The following is a 23,518-nucleotide window of genomic DNA, read 5'->3' as shown; positions in this document are numbered from 1 at the left end:
CGTGCCCTATTGGGGTCAGGTTCCCTGTGTTTAACACTTTAACCCCCACCTCCCGAGCCTCTCCCGCCCGTCGCGGGCCGGCGGGGGGGTTCATATCAAGGCCAATGTTTCAGGTTGATGACCTTTCATCAGAACTGGGAGATGTTAGAGATATTATTTAACGTCATTGTAGACCACAATGAGGATAGTTTGCTCATCACTACATCAAACCCTCTACTGCCTCAGTGGCTGTTTAAACCTGTGCAAATTCACTTTGTTTAAAGGCACAAATCTTCAACATAACTCAATCCCAAATCCTTTCCGTGAAGGAAAAAAATCCCAAAACATGACACAGTCCTTACAACTCCTTTTATTTTCACATTTAAAGTATCTCTCGCCCTTCAAGAAGTTACTTTTGGTTTGAACAGCAAAATTACAGCAGCGCCGAAATTTTGAAAAATACACAAAATAAAGTAATGCAATTTTTTAGGGAGCCATAGCCTCATTCCTGCTGGAAGATAAATCTCAGGCCTCCAGTACTCACATCCCCTCCACCACATCTTAAATCCATCACTGCTCTAAACTGTACTTTCGGTTTTACCCCTACAACAAAAGTGATAAACTTTTGGGTATGCCTGCAACATAAATGACCACAGTCCCTGTCCTGCTGCACTTTCAGGCTAACTCCTTGTCTTCATGTGTCATCAGGTTTATATTCACAATTGTTTTTGAGCTGTCACCTTTTGTTAGTTGGGAGGATTACTGTGCCCTTCTCTGTCTGACAGGTTCCTTTCGGTTTTTTTGTGAGTCAAGTGTTCAGAGATCTATCACCATGTTTAAAAGTCTCCAAATAAATTTATTGAGCAGTCCATATAGGAGTATCTCTGTGCCTGATATGGATTGCACATTCTCTGCTCCATAGAGCTTTGGTACAGTTGGTAGGAGCCAAGGCTAAGGGACCCCTGAGTGTGTGCGGGGTACCACTGAGGATGAACTATCTATATCTGCATAGCTTACCCGCACAGAATGCCGGTATACCTCTCTACCCAATAGGGCACTGACTGGCAGGGATACCTGCAGCCATGTGGGGAGAATCCCCGCCCCAGTTCCATTCTCTCAGGTCCCATCAATGAGTCAGGCTGGCTGGTCAGTTATGAGCAATGCCCTTCCTGGCCCAAATATTGAATTAACTCACTTCTGACCTTCCACTGTCAGACATTGCCAACTACATCCAAAGAAACCCCACTTCCACCTCCCCTTCCCCAGGAGGGAGTCAGTATTTGGTCATTTTGTCGCTGACAGGCATGGATTTGAGACCTCACTGGGCAGATGTAAACACCAAGCTGCCCTCTCTGTGAAATGTGTGAGTGCAGTGTCCCCATTCACCGATCAGAGTGTGGACTTGCACCATATCCCAGGGACCGATATCCCAGTACGGAGTGCAGGGCTTCCGCAGCAACTACTTGCCTTTCTGCAGCCTAATCACGAGAAGATCGAAACTTGGATATATGAGCCTGTGTTCACATGTCCAGCCTCCAGGGAACGCGTTCCTGCATCTGTCGTCTCATGCCTCAAAGCTGCATTGTCTGTTTCTCTTGCTATCCTTTGTTAGGAAAGGTTCAAAATGGTTATATTGCCTTAAATAATCCATGCAATACATCCAGGACACTGGCTGGTTACACTACATGTAAAAGATACCTGTGTTCCAGAATCACAGGTACCAATGCAGGAGGCTCCTCTTCTGCTCTCTTCTTTCCCAGAATGTTCACAAAATGCCCATCCGTGATTAAAATGTATCTCTGGGATGCTGAAAGGTCAATCAAGGACCCGACATTTGCTCAATGCTGGAGGGCTGTATGATTTTCCTGTAATTGAGAAATGCTGTTTCGGTGTGTGACTCTTTGTATGGTTCTTTGATAGGCACAAGCACTGACAGAGAAATTGGAACCCTACATTCGGAGCGCGTCCTCTCGATCAACGAAAATTTTCTGGCCATTGGTGAAATCAGTTACAGTTTACGTCCCCAATTCTAAAATACTACCAGAAGGAGTAGTACTTATCGACTTTCCAGGATCAGGAGACTCCAACAAAGCAAGGGATCAAATGTGGAAAGAGGTAAGATGGATTTGCATTTAGTATCACTGACAGTGTTCCTGACACTGTGAGCACAGCACGACAAAATTATTCGCTAGCAGCACAGTGATACAGATATCACGAGACCCATCACAGTGATACAGGGACCGTGAGACCCATCACAGTGATACGGAGACCGTGAGACCCATCACATTCGTACAGAAGTTTTTTATTCATTCATGGGATGTGGGCGTCGCTGGCGAGGCCAGCATTTATTGCCCATCCCTAATTGCCCTTGAGAAGGTGGTAGTGAGCCGCCTTTTTGAACCACTGCAGTCCGTGTGGTGAAGGTTCTCCCACAGTGCTGTTAGGTAGGGAGTTCCAGGACTTTGACCCAGCGACGATGAAGGAACGGTGATATATTTCCAAGTCGGGATGGTGTGTGACTTGGGGGGGAACGTGCAGGTGGTGTTGTTCCCATGTTCCTGCTGCCGTTGTCCTTCTAGGTGGGAGAGTTCCCGGTTTTGGGAGGTGCTGTCGAAGAAGCCTTGCCGAGTTGCTGCAGTGCATCCTGTGGATGGTACACACTGCAGCCACGATGCGCCGGTGGTGAAGGGAGTGAATGTTTAGGGTGGTGGATCGGGTGTCAATCAAGCGGGCTGCTTTCTCCAGGATGGTGTCAAGCTTCTTGAGTATTGTTGGAGCTGCATTCATCCAAGCAAGTGGAGAGTATTCCATCACACTCCTGACTTGTGCCTTGTAGATGGTGGAAAGGCTTTGGGGAGTCAGGAGGTGAGTCACTCGCCGCAGAATACCCAGCCTCTGACCTGCTCTTGTAGCCACAGTATTTATATGGCTGGTCAATGGTGACCCCCAGGATGTTGATAGTGCGGGATTCGGCGATGGTAATGCCGTTGAATGTCAAGGGGAGGTGGTTAGACTCTCTCTTGTTGGAGAAGGTCATTGCCTGGCATTTGTCTGGCATGAATGTTACTTGCCACTTATCAGCCCAAGCCTGGATGTTGTCAAGATTTTGCTGCATGCGGGCATGGACTGCTTCATTCTGTGAGGGGTTGCGAATGGAACTGAACACTGTGCAATCATCAGCGAACATCCCCATTTCTGGCCTTATCATGAAGGGAAGGTCATTGAAGCAGCTGAAGATGGTTGGGCCTAGGACACTGCCTTGAGGAACTCCTGCAGCAATGTCCTGGGGCTGAGATGATTGGCCTCCAACAACCACTACCATCTTCCTCGGTATGACTCCAGCCACTGGAGAGTTTTCTCCATGATTCCCATTAACTTCAATTTTACTCTGGCTCCTTGGTGCCACACTCGGTCAAATGCTGCCTTGATATCAAGGGCAGTCACTCTCACCTCACCTCTGGAATTCCGCTCTTTTGTCCATGTTTGGACCAAGGCTGTAATGAGGTCTGGAGCTGAGTTGTTCTGGCGAAACCCAAACTGAGCATCAGTGAGCAGTTTATTGGTGAGTAAGTGCCGCTTGATAGCACTGTCGACGACACCTTTCATCACTTTGCTGATGATTGAGAGTAGACTGATGGGGCGGTAATTGGCCTGATTGGATTTGTCCTGCTTTTTGTGGACAGGACATACCTGGGCAATTTTCCACTTTGTTGGGTAGATGCCAGTGTTGTAGTTGTACTGGAACAGCTTGGCTAGAGGTGCAGCTAGTTCTGGAGCACAAGTCTTCAGCACTACAGCCGGGATGTTGTCGGGGCTCATAGCCTTTGCTGTATCCAATGCATTCAGCCGTTTCTTGATATCATGTGGAGTGAATTGGCTGAAGACTGACTTCTGTGATGGTGGGGATATCGGGACGAGGCCGAGATGGATCATCCACTCAGCACTTCTGGCCGAAGATGGTTGCAAACGCTTCAGCCTTGTCTTTTGCACTCACGTGCTGGACTCTGCCATCATTGAGGATGGGGATGTTTAACTGTCCACCATCATTCACGACTGGATGTGGCAGGACTGCAGAGCTTTGATCTGATCCGTTGGTTGTGGAATCGCTTAGCTCTGTCTATAGCATGTTGCTTCTGCTGTTTAGCATGCATGTAGTCCTGTGTTGTTGCTTCACCAAGTTGGCACCTCATTTTTAGGTACGCCTGGTGCTGCTCCTGGCATGCTCTTCCTCATTGAACCAGGGTTGATCCCCTGGCTTGTTGGTAATGGTAGAGTGAGGAATATGCCTGGCCATGAGATTACAGATTGTGCTGGAATACAATTCTGCTGCTGCTGGTAGCCCACAGCACCTCATAGATGCCCAGTTTTGAGCTGCTAGATCTGTTCTGAATCTATCCCGTTTAGCACAGTGGTAGTGCCACACAACACGTTGGACGGTGTCCTCAGTGTGAGGACGGGACTTCATAAGAGAGATAGGATAAACTGTCACTTGGAAAGGCATTGTTTAATCAGGGATAGTCTGCATGGATTTGTTCAGGGAAGGTCATGCCTTACAAATTTTATTAAATTCTTTGAGGAAGTGACAAGGAGGATTGATGAGGGTAGTGCAGTGGATGTTGTCTACATGGATTTTAGTGAGGCATTTGACAAGGTCCCACATAGCAGACTGGTCAGAAAGGTAAAAGCCCATGGGATACAGGGAAATCTGGCGAATTGGATCCAAAATTGGCTCAGTAACAGGAAACAAAGGGTAAAAGTCAATGGATGTCTTTGCGAATGGAAATCCGTTTCCAGTGGTGTGCCACAGGGCTCAGTGTTGGGTCCCTTGCTGTTTGTGGTATATATTAATGATTTGGACTTGAATGTAGGGGGCATGATTGGCAAATTTGCAGACGACACAAAAACTGGCCGTGTAGTTGATAGTGAAGAGGATAGCTGTAGACTCCAAGAAGATATCAATGGGTTGGTGGAGTGGGCAGAAAAGTGGCAAATGGAGTTCAACCCGGAGAAGTGTGAGGTAATGCACTTAGGGAGGGCAAACAGTAAAAGGGAATACGCAGTAAACGGAAATATATTGAGGGGGTAGAGGAAGTGAGAGACCTTGGAGTGCATATGCACAGGTCCCGAAAGGTCTCACACCATCCCGACTTGGAAATATATTGTCGTTGGGTCAAAATCCTGGAACTCCCTTCCTAACAGCACTGTGGGAGAACCTTCACCACACGGACTGCAGCGGTTCAAGAAGGCGGCTCACCACCACCTTCTCGAGGACAATTAGGGATGGGCAATAAATGCCCGCCTCGCCAGCGACTCCCACAACCCATGAACGAATTTTTTAAAAAGTACAGTTCGATAAGGTTGTGAAGAAGGTATACGGAATGCTCTCCGTTATTAGCCGAGGTATAGAATACAAAAGCAGGGATGTAATGATGGAACTGTATAAAACGCTGGTAAGGCCACAGCTAGAGTATTGTGCCCAGTTCTGGTCACCACATTACAGGAAGGACGTATTTGCTCTGGAGAGAGTGCAGAGAAGATTTACAAGAATGTTGCCAGGGCTTGAAAATTGCAGCTATGAGGAGAGATTGGATAGGCTGGGGTTGTGTTCCTTGGAGCAGAGGAGGCTGAGGGGAGACTTGATTGAGGTGTACAAAGTTATGAGGGGCCCAGATAGAGTAGACAGGAAGTACCTGTTTCCCCGAGTGGAGAGTTCCAGAACTCGGACGTAGATTTAAGCTGATTGGCGGAAGGATTAGAGGGGACATGAGGAAAAACTTTTTTATCCAGAGGGTGGTGGGTGTATGGAAGTCACTGCCCGAATTGGTGGTAGAGGCAGGGACCCTCAACTCTTCTAAAAGGTATCTGGACCTGCACCTAAAGTGCTGTAAGCTGCAGGGCTACGGACCGGGTGCTGGAAGGTGGGATTAGAATGGGCACCTGGTTGTTCTTCGAGCCGAAGCGGACAGGATAGGCCGAATGGCCCCCTTCTGTGCTGTATCTTTTCTATGGTTCTATGAGGACTGTGCGGTGGTCACTCCTACCAATACTGTCATGGACAGATGCATCTGCGACAGGTAAATTGGTGAGGATGAGGTCAAGTAGGTTTTTCTCTCGTGTTGGTTCGCTCACCACCTGCCGCAGGCCCAGTCTAGCAGCTATGTCCTTCAGGACTCGGCCAGCTCAGTCAGTAGTGGCGCAACCGAGCCACTCTTGGTGATGGACATTGAAGTCTCCCACCCAGAGTACATTCTGTGCCCTTGCTACCCTCAGTGCTTCCTCCAAGTGGTGTTCAACATGGAGGAGGACTGATTCATCAGCTGAGGGAGGGCAGTAGGTGTTAATCAACAGGAGGTTTCCTTGCCCATGTTTGACCTGATGCCATGAGAGTCAATGTTGAGGACTCCCAGGGCCACTCCCTCCTGACTGTATATCACTGTACCGCCACCTCTGGTGGGTCTGTCCTGCCGGTGGGACAGGACATACCCAGGGATGGTGATGGAAGAGTCTGATGGGACGTTGGCTGAAAGGTATGATTCTGTGGGTATGGCTATGTCAGGCTGTTGCATGATTAGTCTGTGGGACAGCTCTCCCAATTTTGTTACAAGTCCCCAGATGTTAGTGAGGAGGACTTTGCAGAGTCAACTGGGCTTGGTTTGCCCTTGTCGTGTCCGGGCCTAGTGGTCCGATGCCGGGTGGTCCGTCCGGCTTTATTCTTTTTCTGACTTTTTGTAGTGAGATTGTACAACTGAGTGGCTTGCTAGGCCATCTCAGAGGGCAATTAGGAATCAACCACATTGCTGTGGGTCTGGAGTCACATATAGGCCAGACCGGGTAAGGACGGCAGGTTTCCTCCCCTAAAGGACATTAGTGAACCAGATGGGTTTTTAACGACAGATTTTTATTTAATTATTTTAATTTAAATTCCCCAGCTGTTGTGGCGGGATTTGAATTTATTACTCCAGATTACTAGTCCAGTAACATAACCACTATGCTACCGAACCCTATAGTATGATGCAGGTGCCGTGTGACCCCCATCACGGCCATACATAGAATCAGAAAATTTACGGCACAGAAGGAGGCCATTCGGCCCATCATGTCTGCTGCCAGTCGAAAATGAGCCACCCATCCTACTCCCACTTTCCAGCTCTTGGTCCATAGCCCTGCTGGTCACAGCACTTCAGGTGCACATCCGGTGTGCAGTTCGCCCGCTGCGCAGTTTGGAGACACCAAACCTGGAAGCAAAGATAATTGCCTGCAATCAAGTTGCGAGCGCAGATTTAAACACGTTCACTTGACTTCTGGCTTCCCCACATGCAAATCCGCCCAGGCCCAGAGGCGGAGTTTCAGTATTCCAATCGTCTATTCTCGAGTCCAGTTGCACCATGGGCTTCATTCTGTAGAAAGCAGCCGAGGCAGCAAACAAAGTTGCAATGACCTGGGAATCAGCTCCTCAGAGAATCATAGAAGGTTATGGCACAGAAGGAGGCCATTCTGCACATCATGTCCGTGCCGGCCGTAAAAGAGCTATCCAGCCTACTCCCGCTATCCAGCACTTGGTCCGTAGCCCTGTAGGTCACGGCACTTCAAATGCACATCCAGGTACTTTTTAAATGAGTTGAGGGTTTCTGCCTCTCCCACCCTTTCAGGCAGTGAGTTCCAGACCCCCATCACCCTTTGGGTGAAAAAAATTTCTCCTCAACTCCCCACTGATCCTTCTACCAATTACTTTAAATCTATGCCCTCTGGTCACTGACCTTTCTGCTAAGGGAAATAGGTCCTCTCTATCCGCTCTATCTAGTCCCATCATAATTTTTTCTACAATTAAATCTCCCCTCAGCCTTTGTTCCAAAGAAAACAACCCCAGTCTATCCAATCTTTCCTCATAGCTAAAATTCTCCAGCCCTGGCAACATCCTCGTAAATCTCCTCCGCTCCCTCTCGAGTGCAATCACAACTTTCCTGTAATGTGGTGACCAGAACTGTACGCAGTACTCAAGCTGTGGCCTAACCAATGTTTTATACAGATCAACATAACCTCCCTGCTCTTATATTCTGTGCCTCGGCTAATAAAGGAAAGTATCCCATATGTCGTCTTAACCACCTTATCTACCTGTCCTGCTACCTTCAGGATTCTGTGGACATGCACTCCAAGGTCCCTCACTTCCTCTACACTTTTCAGTATCCTCCTCCCATTTATTGTTTATTCCCTTGCCTTGTTTGCTCTCCCCAAATGCATTACCTCACACTTCTCCGGATTGAATTCCATTTGCCACTTTTCTGCCCACCTGATCAGTCCACTGATATCTTCCTGCAGTCTACAGTTTTCCTCCTTACCATCAACCACACGGCCAATTTTTGTATCATCTGCAAACTTCTTAATCATGCCCCCTACATTTAAGTCCAAATTATTAATATTTCCCACAAAAAGCAAGGGACCTCATGCTGAGCCTTGTGGAACCCCACTGGAAACAGCCTTCCAGTCACAAAAACACCTGTTGACCTTTACCCTTTGCTTCCCTCCACTGAGCCAATTTTGGATTCAACTTGCCACTTTCCCTTTGTTCCCATTGGCTTGTACTTTTTTTTTCCAGTCTACTATGTGTGACCTTGTCAAAAGCCTTGCTAAAATTCACGTAGACCACATCAAACGTGCTACCCTCATCAACCCTCCTTGTTACCTCCACAGATGCTGTGCGACCCATCACGTTGATACAGATGCTGTGGTGATTCTGTATCCTTCTGACCCAATGCTGTACCATTGACACCATTTATTTTGACAGTTGAGCTGGTTTCACCCGTTCTTGTTTTTGTTTTGCAGCATCTGGAAATTTGCAAATCTGTCTGGATTGTGTCGAAGATTTCAAGGGCTGTTAATGAAAAAATTGTGCACGTGATTTTTGGTGAAACTATAAAGGCTGCCACTAATGGAGGAAGATGCCAGGACATTGCTTTTATCTGCACACAGACAGATGATCTGCAGCCGGGTGAATACATAAGGTCTGTTTGATTTAGTGAATGTAGACTGAAATTCCTGTTACATTTATCGTCTAACTTGGAGCCCCCCCATCCTGTGGTGCTGTCAGTTCCCTTCTTCCTTTCACGGCTGGGTTTCCTGAGTCCTGGGAAACAATCAAATTTAAATCAGGCTCCCAGTTGCACTGTGGAACCCCGATTTAAATATGCCTCTCCACGGCAGGACACTCACACGACATGAAACCCACCACCGTAAAAATGGCAGTGGGCACTTACACGGCTGGTTGGGATCATGATCCCCATTTTAAAATAGTATCCCCACCGCGACCCTCTCCCGCCATCATGGGGGTTTAATGTTGATGCCTTTGTATCAGTACACAACGTATCTGTTTAAAGACAGAAACAGTGACTGGGGAGGATTTTAGACCCCCCCCCCCCCACAATGGGCAGGAGGGGGTCGGGGGTGTAACAATTAAAAATTGTGGCGGTTTTATATCAGCGGGTTCTGAGATGTGCCTGTGTCCCTGAGATTTGCTTGAGGGGCCGGGGGATGAACTCCTGCTCCTCCTGGCCCACAAGCAGTGCAATAAAAAGCATTTAAATTCTTGATCCGGCTGCTCCCGTCTCCATTTCACTGCCGGGTTTTCCGAGCTCTGGGAAACCCGGCCAGCCAATGTTAAATTTAAAACCTGTTCAATGAGGACAGGAATGGTGTATCAGGACACGATGTTATGATTTGGGGTTTTTACTGCAGTTAATTTCTTCAGATTCAGTGTCTCAAACCACCCCACAGCTGGGGTCTCGCTCTCTACAAATCAGCATCTGCCCTCCCCTAATAATATCCAGGTAATTTGTAGTGAGCCCAAGGGTCCAACAGAAAACCCTTACCCTGTATTTCTGCTAGTGGCTCTATCACGTGCCCTCACGTAATCCTCAACTCCAGGAGGGGATAGAATAAACACTTCACTGTACCGTGGCTTAAAATCACTAAACAGCTTTAATACCAGCAAATGAATAGGTGAGTGGAAACAGTGACACCCAGCCGATTTACTGTAGTCACAGACTCAATTGTTGCCTAATTAGAAGGTAGAAAATAACCAATAGTTGCATCTGCTGTGTTAAACTCACCCATGGCTCTGTCGCTATGGTGCTCTCGCCTCTGAGTCAGGGGTTTGTGGGTTCAAGGCCCAGGACATAAGCACAGAGGGCCAGAAATTGCTGGGATGGCGCGTCTCACCATGAGACATGAGAGCGAGGTGATTTGGACTTTTTTCCTCAACCCTTCAGAGCGCTCTAAAATTGTGCAGCAAATTGCTGGAAATGCTAATTGATAACGGAGCAGCGATATCAACTGGAACCTCGTGACTGACTCGCCCAACGGTCTGTCTCCTTAAGCAATGAAAGAAACAACAACAGAGAAGGAAATAGGGTGAATTAGAGTCAAGTTAGACACAGGAAGAAAGGGAAAGAAAGAGAGTGGATTAAGAGAGAGAGGGGGGAAAAAAAAGACAGAAAGGAAAAGTAAGAAAAATAAATTAAGAAGAAGAGGACCTTGTTTCCCAGCTGTGTTTGGGAATTGTTGCATTGGTCCTTGAGGAGTTAATAATGAGTGAATGGCAGGGTAGGTGTGTGAAATGTACAAACATTCTTACTCGTGTACTGTATTCCAAAATTATTTTCTGGGCCTCGAAGGTTGAGTTTCATGTCAGGACACTATAAATCAGGTCATTAACAGGGTCCTTCGACATGAATGACCAGCCCGAAATGGCTGCAGCAAGATTAATTTGCATTAACGGCGCAAATCAGCAACTTCTTGATTTCAACGGAGAGGTTCACGGCGAGGGTGCAATTTTTTTATTTTTTGCAAGGTAACGGCGGAGAAATCGTCGAGAAATTTGTGGTGAATCGGAAATCACGGCCGACCTCTTCTTCACTACAAATTGCTGTTTTTTTACGAACTAATAATGACGAGCGCCATGAACACACCATTATTGTTCCAACAATTTCTGGCCCATAACCTAGGCCGACAGTACTGAGGGAGTGTTGCGCTGTTTGAGGTACCATCTTTCAAATGAAATGTTAAACCAGGATCCCAGGGCACTTTTTCAGAGAAGAGCAGGGTATTCTCCAGGTGTCCTGGCTAAAATTCCTCCCTCAACCAATACCACCAAAACCATTTATTTCATTGCTGGGACCCTGCTGTGCACAAATCGACTGTCCTTTGCCTTCAAAATAACAGTGACGACACTTCAAAGAGAGTAGTTCATTGGCTGTGAAGCACTTTGGGATGTTTGAAGGCTATGACGGCACCAGATAAATTTAAGACTTCCTTCCTTCCTTCCTTTCTCTCTCTCCACTATGAACTGGACCTGGCACAAATTGTTCATTGTTGACTTTGCATGGACGTCTCACTGGCTGAAGTATCTCGCTGCAATGGCTCCAAACAAACTGTTCAATTGGAGCAAGACGGGCTGAGATATTCTTCTCAAAATGAACTGAAACAAAGCAAATTTGTCCCTTAAATTCAAATAGAGCTGCCAATCAAACACATATTCAACCAAAACTCATAGGATGCTTGTATTTGAATGGTCGGATCCCTCCCTCGGATACCAATTGCAGACAAAATAGGGGAGGACTTCCTTCTCATGCCTTTGTCCCCTCCCAACTCCATTACTGCAACACTCTTCTGGCCAATTTTCCTTCCTCCACTCTGCATTAACTACTCATCCAAAACTCTGCTGCCCATATTCTGTCCTGAACCAGGTCCCGATCAAGCTAAAATTCTCAACCTTCTGTTTAAATCTCTCCAAGGCCTTATCTCCTCCCTATCTCTGCAACCTTCTCGAGTTCTAGAACCCCCTCCTCCCCCGAACTCTCCTTTCTTCCAACTCTGGTCTCTTATGCACACCCCCCACCTCCCCTTTGCCCCACCATTGGCAGCTGTGACTTAAGCAGCCTTGGGCTCACTCTCTGGAATTCCCTCCTTAAACCTCTCTGCCTCTCCACCTCCCTCACATCCATTAGGGACCTGATCAGGAACCCACCTCTTTCACCAAGCTTTTGGTCACTCCTCCCAATCTTTTTCCTTACGCCTCTGTGAACCACCTTTGGACATTTTTCTATATGCAAGTTGCTGTTGTTGTGGACATCAAACATCCAGCTTTTGCCATGACCGACTGCGCCTTTTTAAAAATGAGAGGATCCACCCCAGGGAGCTGCCCAAGCATCTGTTTTTCACCAAAGCACCAGCCTATTAAACGTCTTTGCTCCATACCCCTTGTTACCCCGACCCAACACACATCTATCCATCTCAGTCTTGGAAATTTCAGTTGGCTGAATGCCTGCTGGCACCTGGGTAACATTCATTCATTTTCATGGCGGTTCAAGGCCTTTCACACTCTGAACTCTCATTGTAAAGGATAAAGTTACCCATAACCAACGCAGATATTTGTTAGGTAAGGGAATCAAGGGATGTGGAACAGAGGCGGGTCAATGGAATTGGGGTAGCCATGATCTAAATGAATGGCGGAACAGGCTCGAAGGGCAGAATGGTCTCCTCCTGTTCCTATGTTCCAGAGACCAGCCACTAGGAGAGAAATCATCTGTCTTCACCCCAAACAAGGAGGAACCCCTGGAACTCCTGGGGAGGCAAACAGGAGAAGCAGAGTGAGACAGGGAATTAGGAGGAGAGGAGCCAGCTGCAGGCTGGTCACAACATTCATCTTCTTGTATGCCTTGACCTGTCTGCACCAAAATCTGACACTAACACGCTGTGAATGTCAGCTCAGACCTTATAGTTCAGTGACAGAAGATATTAACCAAATCATACACTCTGACTTACAGCACTTCCTGTTCTATTATATCGAACTATGTGGAAATTACAGCACAGAAGCAGTCCATGTAGGTGTTTATCCTCCACAGGAGCAGGATCCTAATCTCGTGTCTGCTCTGTTCCCATATTCCTTCATTCCGATTATTCCCGTTCTTTCAACTCCACCCTCGTAGTGGTGTCACAGTTACAAACTGGAAGTGCAGCAAGAGGAACCTGACTCCATCAACCATGTGCTCATCCTGCTCACCAGCCCCGTCCTGGCATCTCACTCTTATAAGCACCAGCCTGGATACGCCCCACCCCAGGGACAGGGGGATGTGTTTAGCTCACATGAAGGGCACTTACAGTGTGGCACACAGAGCGTGACTGACCAGGAGGGCGCTTACAGTGTGGCACACAGAGCGTGACTGACCAGGAGGGCGATTCCAGTGTGGCACACATAGCGTGACTGACCAGGAGGGTGATTACAGTGTGGCACACAGAGCATGGCTGACCAGGAGGGCGATTACAGTGTGGCACACAGAGCGTGACTGACCAGGAGGGTGATTCCAGTGTGGCACACAGAGCGTGACTGACCAGGAGGGTGATTACAGTGTGGCACACAGAGCGTGACTGACCAGGAAGGTGATTCCAGTGTGGCACACAGAGCGTGACTGACCAGGAGGGCGATTACAGTGTGGCACACAGAGCGTGACTGACCAGGAGGGTGATTACAGTGTGGCACACAGAGCGTGGTTGACCAGGAGGGTGATTCCAGTGTGGCACACAGAGCATGGCTGACCAGGAGGGTGATTCCAGTGTGGCACACAGAGCGTGACTGACCAGGAGGAGCTGGGAGTGGAGGGTAAGCAGGCAGTTGTCGCTGGCCAGTATCCAGAAACAGCAGCTCTTGGCTGACGAGCCTTGGGCCTCAGCTCTCAGGATTGCTTGTTGAGCATCAAATACAAGTGCGGGCAGTGGACATGGTGTCCTAGCATGTGCTGCAGACGGTGGATCTTGTCCACCACCCACATCTGCAACATCACGAAGAACTGTGTGAAGCCAGACAGTCGACTCTCAAGCATGACGGTTCACGAAGGATATGCGGACCACAGGCCCAAGCCAAGGATCTATGGGTAGCTGGAGTTGTGGACTGCCAGCTGTGAGCACGTCCCTCGATGCCTGAGGTGCCAGCTGTGAGCACGTCCCTCGATGCCTGAGGTGCCAGCTGTGAGCACTTCCCTCGATGCCTGAGGTGCCAGCTGTGAGCACGTCCCTCGATGCCTGAGGTGCCAGCTGTGAGCACGTCCATCGACACCTGAGGTATCAGACTTGAAACTGCAATTTCTCAGGTCTGCGAAGGCTATGATTGGGACAATTTGAGCTGCTCTCCTTTGGCCCAACAGAGCCAGTGCCCAGCACTAATGGCCTGACAGATGTGGGCATGCATTATGACTCTGCCTCTCCGGACACTGACACGCGTGTAGTCTCCGTTCAGATGCCTGCACATGAAGGAGCAAGTTCCCAGAGCAGGCATAACCTTGCCACAGCAGAGGAGGCCCTACTGGCACCTCAGGAACCCAATGGCCCCACAGCAAAGCACCAGTCACCTACCTTACAATCTCGTGTCACTCCGAGCACCAAGTCGTGAACGGCTGGGCTCACGGGGATGCACCCTTGTAAGTACGAAGGGCAGAGATGGTGAGAAGCAATAGGATCATAGAAAATGTTTCCTTCATTGAAGTACTGTTTTCACAGAACTGAGTTGTGCAATTTTGTTTTTCATAACTGGCTGTAACATTGGGTCTACACAGTAAGAGAATGAATGAAATGGGCGCTGTGGTGGTGTCCAGGCATTCGGAAGGGAGAGGACATGACTGGATGTAATTGGCCTTCAGAGGGGGCCTTGAAGGAATGACAGTCGCCCTGTCGCGATTGAAGTGAAGCTGTCTCTGAGTGACTGTGACCTCAGTTGCCTTGTGGCTGCAGAAAGGGATGTACTGAATGACCTTCTCCTCAGTCAGGGACTCATCTTGATATCGAGCCGTTCGGGCTTGCCCACCCTTCCTCTTCCTCAATCAGAGCAGGAAGGATCAATCCTTTTCAGTTCTGGAGTTTGCAACATACTGTAACGATGTGGGAGACACTTGCAGGACTGTATTCAAGTTCTACCCTGGTCTGCTCACACATCTGGAGGGGAGTTTTAACCCCAAAGAATGTGTGGGTTGTGGTCGGGTGGGAGATAAAAATAATAGATATTTGAAGCAGGACCTCATCCCGGTTCCACTGCCCCCACTTCCGGGTTTAACCCAGATGTGTTTGGATGTGCGTAACAGACATCCACAAGTCCTGTCACCACTTAATGCCGACAGCCGGATTGTTACTGGGGCAATTTAGGTCATTTAAACTGTTGAGCTACTTAATTTTTTATGGATTCTGCTAGGGAAACGGATGTAACTTCTCCTGCATGGGTTTCCCATGACTTCTGAAACATGCCATTGAAACAGAGGCGAGATGCAGCCGAAGCTCATTTGGACCTTTAAACCAGTGATTGACACATTTCAATAAAAGGCCAGGTATTGCCGCTGGGTACTCAGTTCTCGCAGGCAGATGTTTGGCTGGGAGTTCTTTGTGTTTAGACTGAGAGTTCTTATATTCAGACAAATTTACCAACATTTTGGAGCCTCTCAAACTGACAACATCAGGATGTGGGGGGGCAATAGATTTATTCCACAGTTCATCAGAGGAGGACGCACAACACCATTCGCGGCAGGCACGGAGTGCCATTCTGGGACCTGCAGGTGCACAAGGCAGAGGTGTGCCACAGGGACCTGCAGAAGAGCAGTTAGGGGACCAACAAAGGGGCCAACGCCACAGGATGCACCACCCACATGAGAGGGTCTATAGACAGAGGCTGAGCTTCCTGGACCTCTCTGAGGAGCAGTGTCTACACAGGCTAAGATTGAGTCACGAGGTGGTCGCAGATATCTGCGCACTCCTTCGTGCAGAGCTGCTCCCAGATGGGCCTCGTGGCCACGCATTGCCCGTCGCAATTAAACTCACCACTGCCTTCAATTTCTGCACTTCCAGGTTCTTCCAGGGCGCCACCGGTGACATCTCCAGGGTCTCTCCGTCATCTGCACATAAGTGTATACGGCAGGACATGGATGGCTTGTTTGCCAAGGCATCCCACTATGTTAACTTTCCCTGTGACGACATCAGCCAGAATGAGTGGGAAGTGGGATTTGCCTCTGTGGCAGGCTTCCCACAGGTGCAGGACGCAATCGAATGCACACACGTGGCAATCCGAGGTCCTGTACGTGCACCAGGAGACTTCATAACCGGAAAGGGGTTTCACTCCATCAAAGCACAGCTGGTTTGTGACCAGACGAAGAGATTTCTGCAGGTGTGCGCCAGATTCCCTGGCAGCTGTCATGGTGCCTTCATTTTGCGCCAGTCAAATATTCCAGCCCTCTTCCAGACTGGAGACAGACTTAAGGGCTGGTTCATTGGAGACAAGGGATATCCCCTGCAAACATGGATCATGACACCTGTGAGGAGCCCCACCAACGAGGCGCAACACCGCTACAACCAGAGTCACAACCACCAGGTGTGTCACTGAGCAAGCCATAGGCATGTTAAAGATACATTTTAGGTCTTGTCAGTGAGGGTCTCCAGGATAATTGTGATGTGAGGGGGGGGGGGGCGCAAAGGGTGAGTAGTTGGAGCGCTTTGAGTGGCGTCCCCACTTCCATACCCCCTTTCACCATCATCCCTCTCCCGGGCCAGGCCCACGCCACTCCCACCACTCTGCTGGAGAGCAGCATGGTGACGATCAGTGACTCGTTGTGAGGCAATGGATATGGTATCTGTCATCCTGTTTAAGGTGGCAGACAAGTTGGCATCCAAAGTCTGCACGGCAGTGCATATACTCATTTGAGAGCCGTGCTTGAAGCTCAGTGGAGGCGGCCATTCTATCCATGCCAGACAGTCCCACATTTACCTGTGACATCACTTCATTAATGCCGGAGTTGGACTCCTCCTTTGTGGAGAGTGTGCATGGCACATTTTCCAGTACCTCGCAAAGGTGAATCTGTACCTCAATCATTCTCATTCTTGACGATGGCCCCCCGGGTTCAGCATCTGTGCCAAGCTGAGCAGAGCTTGGAGAGGAGTGCACCCACTGACGCAGACTCTCCACAGCTGCCCCTGCTACCAGTGTCTGCTCGTACCCACTTGTGACCTGTGACCCACCCGTTGACAACCCAACTATTTGTCTATCCGAAGTGTGAGTATCTGCTCTACTGCATGGCTATATGTCTGGTGACGGTGCGCCCTCAGAAGGAATGGGGTCCTCTGAGGAATCAATGTCATGCCTCTCTGCACATTCTTCTTGTAGGTGTGAAGGCCCTGGAAGACAAAAGACAGCAAAATGACTTAATCTCGGCACAATAACAATCTTGTCAATCTCCATACTCAGGCTTCTCATTCTTCAAGCAATGATTATATCAAGTCATTATCTTTGTGAAAGATGTTTTAAATTGTGTCACCAGCCATGTGAGCTTCCAGTCTCTCCACCTCCGTTTGAGAGGACTGCAGATATGCTACTTACCTCTATTCCTCCTCCGCCTCAGTTAGTTCCACAATCGGTGATGGTCCATCGCCAGTCCTCACCCTCTCTTGCGTTTTGCGCTCTTTTCTCCTGCTGAGTGTGACTGAAGATGCCGTATTCACCCGACAGATGCAGTGCATTGGATGAGGGTCACTGTCACACAGATGCATCACACTGAATCAGGATTGGGGGGAGTGAGTGTTGGGGAGGTGAACAAGTGGATGGAAAGTGAAGGACGTTTGCTGGTGACACTTAAGTGGGTGTGAGGACGAATCTTGTGATGGAGTACACTCGCCAAGACAAAGTGATGAAGGGGTGTGGGGCGGGGGGGTGTACACAACAACTTGGTGAATCTGCAAGTGTACTCACTTTTCCAGACCTGGTCAGGTCACTGAATTACTTTCTGCACAGCAGCCAAGATTTGGGCACCATGCTCCTGCTGCTCACCTCTTGTGCTACCTCCTTTTTGGTGACAGAACCAGGTTTCTTCCTGCCATCCCTTGGAAAAATAATCCCCCTCCTCACTCTCACTGCAGCCAGTAGCACGTCTAGGGAGGCATCAGTAAATCTAGGCACTGCCTTTGATCTCCTCGACTCCATTGCTCCATTCTCCTCCAAAATCCATATTTGAACTGGCCGTTTAAATACTGCAGTTCCGATTGCGTTATCCGGTGTGCAGCTCGCCCGCTGTGCAGTTTGGAGACGCCAAACCTGGAAGCAAAGATAATTGCCTGCAATCAAGTTGCGAGCGCAGATTTAAATACGTTCACTTGACTTCTGGCTACCCCACATGCAAATCCGCCCAGGCCCTGAGGCGGAGTTTCAGTATTCCAATGGTCTATTCTTTATAGTCTAGTTGCACCATGGGCTTCATTCTGTAGAAAGCAGCCAAGGCAGCAAACAAAGTTGCAATGACCTGGGAATCAGCTCCTCAGAGAATCATAGAAGGTTACGGCACAGTCTACTCTCAATCATCAGCAAAGTGATGGAAGGTGTCGTCGACAGTGCTATCTAGCGGCACTTACTCACCAATAACCCGCTCACCGATGCTCAGTTTGGGTTCCGCCAGGACCACTCAGCTCCAGACCTCATTACAGCCTTGGTCCAAACATGGACAAAAGAGCTGAATTCCAGAGGTGAAAGTGACTGCCCTTGACATCAAGGCAGCATTTGACCGTGTGGCACCAAGGAGCCCTAGTAAAATTGAAGTCAATGGGAATCAGGGGGAAAACTCTCCAGTGGCTGGAGTCATACATAAGAACATAAGAACATAAGAAATTGGAGCAGGAGTAGGCCAATCGGCCCCTCGAGCCTGCTCCGCCATTCAATAAGATCATGGCTGATCTGATCCCAACCACAAATCTAAAGAACACAAGAAGTCGGAGCAGGACCCGGCCACATAGCCCCTGGGCCCTCTCCGCCACCCACAGGGCATTGACCGATCCGAACTCAGCTTCATGTCCAATTTCCTGCCCGCTCCCCATAACCCCTAATTCCCTTTACTTCTAGGAAACTGTCTATTTCTGTTTTAAATTTATCTAATGATGTAGCTTCCACAGCTTCCTGGGGCAGCAAATTCCACAGACCTACCACCCTCTGAGTGAAGAAGTTTCTCCTCATCTCAGTTTTGAAAGAGCAGCCCCTTATTCTAAGATTATGCCCCCTAGTTCTAGTTTCACCCATCTTTGGGAACATCCTTACTGCATCCACCCGATCAAGACCCTTCACAATCTTATATGTTTCAATAAGATCGCCTCTCATTCTTCTGAACTCCAATGAGTAGAGTCCCAATCTACTCAACCTCTCCTCATATGTCCGCCCCCTCATCCCCGGGATTAACCGAGTGAACCTTCTTTGTACTGCCTCGAGAGCAAGTATGTCTTTTCTTAAGTATGGAGACCAAAACTGTATGCAGTATTCCAGGTGCGGTCTCACCAATACCTTATATAACTGCAGCAATACCTCCTTGTTTTTATATTCTATCCCCCTAGCAATAAAAGCCAACATTCCGTTGGCTTTCTTGATCACCTGCTGCACCTGCATACCAACTTTTTGATTTTCTTGCACTAGGACCCCCAGATCCCTTTGTACTGCAGTACTTTCCAGTCTCTCGCCATTAAGAAAATAACTTGCTCTCTGATTTTTCCTGCCAAAGTGCATAACCTCACATTTTCCAATATTATATTGCATCTGCCAAATCTCCGCCCACTCACCCAGCCTGTCTATATCCCCTTGCAGGTTTTTTATGTCCTCCTCACTCTCTACTTTCCCTCCCATGCACAAAGGAAGATGGTAGTGGTTGTTGGAGGCCAATCATCTCAGCCCCAGGACATTGCTGCAGGAGTTCCTCAGGGCAGTGTCCTAGGCCCAACCATCTTCAGCTGCTTCATTAATGACCTTCCCTTCATCATAAGGTCAGAAATGAGGATGTTTGCTGATGAGTGCACAGTGTTCAGTTCCATTCGCAACCCCTCAGATAATGAAGCAGTCCGTGCTCACATGCAGCAAGAGCTGGACAACATCCAGGCTTGGGCTGATAAGTGGCAAGTAACATTCACGCCAGACAAGTGCCATGCAATGACCTTCTCCAACAAGAGAGAGTCTAACCACCTCCCTTGACATTCAACAGCATTACCATCGCCGAATCCCCCACCATCAACATCCTGGGGTCACCATTGACCATTGACCATAAACTTAACTAGACCAGCCATATAAATACTGTGGCTACAAGAGCAGGTCAGAGGCTGAGTATTCTACTAATTACTTTAAATCTGTGACCCTTGGTCACTGACCCCTCTGCTAAGAGAAATAGGTCCTTCCTATCCACTCTATCTGGGCCCCTGACTCCCCAAAGCCTTTCCACCATCTACAAGGCACAAGTCAGGAGTGTGATGGAATACTCTCCACTTGCCTGGATGAGTGCAGCTCCAACAACACTCAAGAAGCTCGACACAATCCAGGTCAAAGCACCCCATCCACCACCCTAAACATTCACTCCCTTCACCACTGGCGCACTGTGACTGCAGTGTGTACCATCCACAGGATGCACTGCAGCAACTCGCCAAAGCTTCTTCGACAGCACCTCCCAAACCCGCGACCTCTACCACCTAGAAGGACAAGAGCAGCAGGCACATGGGGAGCAACACCACCTGCACGTTCCCCTCCAAGTCACACACCATCCCGACTTGGAAATATATCGCCGTTCCTTCATCGTCGCTGGGTCAAAATCCTGGAACTCCCTCCCTAACAGCACTGTGGGAGAACCTTCACCACACGGACTGCAGCGGTTCAAGAAGGGGACTCACCACCACCTTCTCAAGGGCAATTAGAGATGGGCAATAAATGCCAGCCTCGCCAGTGACGCCCACCTCCCATGAACAAATAAAAAAAAGAGGAGGCCATTCCGCCCATTGTGCTCGTGCTGGCCGAAAAAGAGCTATCCAGCTTACTCCCACTTTCCAGCACTTGGTCCGTAGCCCTGTAGGTTACGGCACTTCAAATGCACACCCAGGTAGTTTTTAAATGAGTTGAGGGTTTCTGTCTCCACCACTCTTTCAGGCAGTGAGTTCCAGACCCCCACCACCCTCTGGGTGAAAAAATGTCTCCTCAGCTCCCTCTAATCCTTCTACTAATTACTTTAAATCTGTGACCCTTGGTCACTGACCCCTCTGCTAAGAGAAATAGGTCCTTCCTATCCACTCTATCTGGGACCCTCATAATTTTATATACCTCAATTAAATCTCCCCTCAGCCTCCTTTGTTCCAATAAAAACAACCCCAGTCTATCCAATCTTTTCTCATAACTAAAATTCTCCAGCCCTGGCAACATCCTCATAAATCTCCTCTGTACCCTCTCTAGTGCAATCACATCTTTCCTGTAATGTGGTGACCAGAACTGTACACAGTACTCAAGCTGTGGCCGAACCAATGTTTTATACAGTTCCAGCATAACATCCCTGCTCTTATATTCTATGCCTCGGCTAATAAAGGAAAGTATTCCGTATGTCTTTTTAACCACCTTATCTACCTGTCCTGCTCCCTTCAGCGATCTGTGGACATGCACTCCAAACTCCCTTTTTTCCCTCTATATCTCTCAGTATCCTCCCATTTATTGTGTATTCCCTTGCCTTGTTTGCTCTCCCCAAATGCATTACCTCACACTTCTCTGGATTGAATTCCATTTGCTACTTTTCTGCCCACCTGACCAATCCATTGATATCTTCCTGCAGCTTTCCTCCTCACTATCAACCACACGGCCAATTTTTGTATCATCTGCAAACTTCTTGATCAAGTCCCCCCACATTCAAGTCGAAATCATTAATATATACCCACAAAAAGCAAGGGACCTCGTACTGAGCTGTGCGGAACCCCACTGGAAACAGCCTTCCAGTCACAAAAACACCCGTCGACCATTACCCTTTGTTTCCTGCCACTGAGCCAATTTTGGATCCAACTTGTCACTTTCCCTTGGATCCCATGGACTTTTTCTTTTTTGACTAGTCTGCCATGTGGGACTTTTTCAAAAGCCTTGCTGAAATCCATATACACTGGATCAAATGCACTATCCTCCTTGTTACCTGCTCAAAAAATTCAATCAAGTTAGTCAGACACGACCTTCCCTTAACAAATCCGTGCTGACTGTCTTTGATCAGTCCGTACCTTTCTAAATGATGATTTATCCTGTGTCTCAGAATTGATTCCAATAATTTGCCCACCACCGAGGTTAGACTGACTGGCCTGTAATTACTCGGTCTATCTCTTTCTCCCTTTTTAAACAATGGTACAATGTTAGCAGTCCTCCAATCCTCCGGCACCAGGCCTGTATCCAGTGAGGATTGGAAATGATGGACAGAACCTCCGCTATTTCCTCCCTTGCTTCTTTTAGCAGCCTGGGATACATTTCATCTGGGCCTGGCGATTTATCTCCTTTCAATCCCCTTAATACTTCCTCTCTCACTATGTTTATCCCATCCAATATTTCACACTCCTCCTCCTAAACTACAATCTCTGCATCGTCCCTCTCTTTTGTGAAGACAGACGCAAAGTATTCATTAAGAGCCAAACCCACATTCTATGATTCTATGAATCAGCTCCTGGTTCCGGGTCACTGTTCTGTGAGCTAAAACACTTCCATTATTGGGCTGTAATTTCCTGGGGCTGGGAAGAAAGGAAAATCTGCTGAACAAGCCCCGCCTACTCACTGTCATTTACGTGCAGGTAGGCGGGGCAATGTGTGGGTTTGTACATCTGCCCCAGGGAAGCAGAGGAAAATTTGGGCAATTACATTTTCGGGCAGCAACTCGGTGGAAGCCCTCCATCACATTTTCCTCCTTTCTCTGCCCTGCTGCCCATAAACAGGTGCCATTCAGCAGCAATACCTATTAATTTTTTCAATGTGTTTCTGTGATAGCTGAAGTCTGACAGACATAGTTGTCTACCAGACATACTGGGTGGGACATCCCACTTCAGCTTTCCTGGTGCACGCTGAGAGGGAATAATGGGAAAATCCGTACTCACAGCCCGTGATTTTCTGACCATTAAACTTAAAGGTGGGAAAATCAAGAGCAATGGGCTGTGAAGTTTCCTGCTCTCACTCCCACTGTGCACTAGGGATGCTAAAGTAGGAAATCCCAGCCACTGACATTATGATGGCTGAAAGAATCAGGTTCATCGTGCCTGTGCCGGCTCTTTGAAAGAGCTGTCCAATCAGTCCCATTCCCCCCCTCTTTCCCCATAGTCAGCAAATTTTTCCTCCAAGTATTTATCCAATTCTATTTTGAACATTATTATTGAATCTGCTTCCACCGCCCTTTCAGGCAGCGCATTCCAGATCATAACAGAATCTCTCCTCATCTTCCCTTCTGGCTCTTTTTCCAGTAACCTTAAATCTGTGTCCTCTGGTTACCGACCCTTCCTCCACTGTAAACAGTTTCTCCTTATTTACTCGATCTAAACCCTTCATGATTTTGAACGTCTCCGTTAAATTTCCCCTTAACATTCTCTGCTCGAAGGAGAACAATCCCAGCTTCTCCAGTCTCTCCACATAACTGAAGTCCCTCATCCCTGGTACCATTCTGATAAATCTCCTCTGCACCCTCTCTAAGGCCTTGACATCCTTCCTAAAGTGTGGTGCCCAGAATTGAAC

The 23,518-nt window shown here is 48.3% G+C and overlaps 1 protein-coding gene across 1 annotated transcript in view; it reads left to right on the top strand.

The window, feature by feature from the left end:
• The window catches only part of LOC137310099 (nuclear GTPase SLIP-GC-like), a 187,212-nt gene that overhangs the window by 88,863 nt on the left and 74,831 nt on the right, over positions 1-23,518 (top strand). The window contains exons 9-10 of the mRNA XM_067978058.1: positions 1,900-2,094; positions 8,797-8,975. Coding sequence (XP_067834159.1) covers positions 1,900-2,094; positions 8,797-8,975 — 374 coding nt within the window. The remainder of the gene's footprint in view (positions 1-1,899; positions 2,095-8,796; positions 8,976-23,518) is intronic.

Source organism: Heptranchias perlo, unplaced genomic scaffold (assembly GCF_035084215.1).
Source record: "Heptranchias perlo isolate sHepPer1 unplaced genomic scaffold, sHepPer1.hap1 HAP1_SCAFFOLD_216, whole genome shotgun sequence".
Classification (NCBI taxonomy): domain Eukaryota; kingdom Metazoa; phylum Chordata; class Chondrichthyes; order Hexanchiformes; family Hexanchidae; genus Heptranchias; species Heptranchias perlo.
Note: the sequence above shows the minus strand (reverse complement) of the source record. Positions and strands in the feature narration are given on the sequence as shown.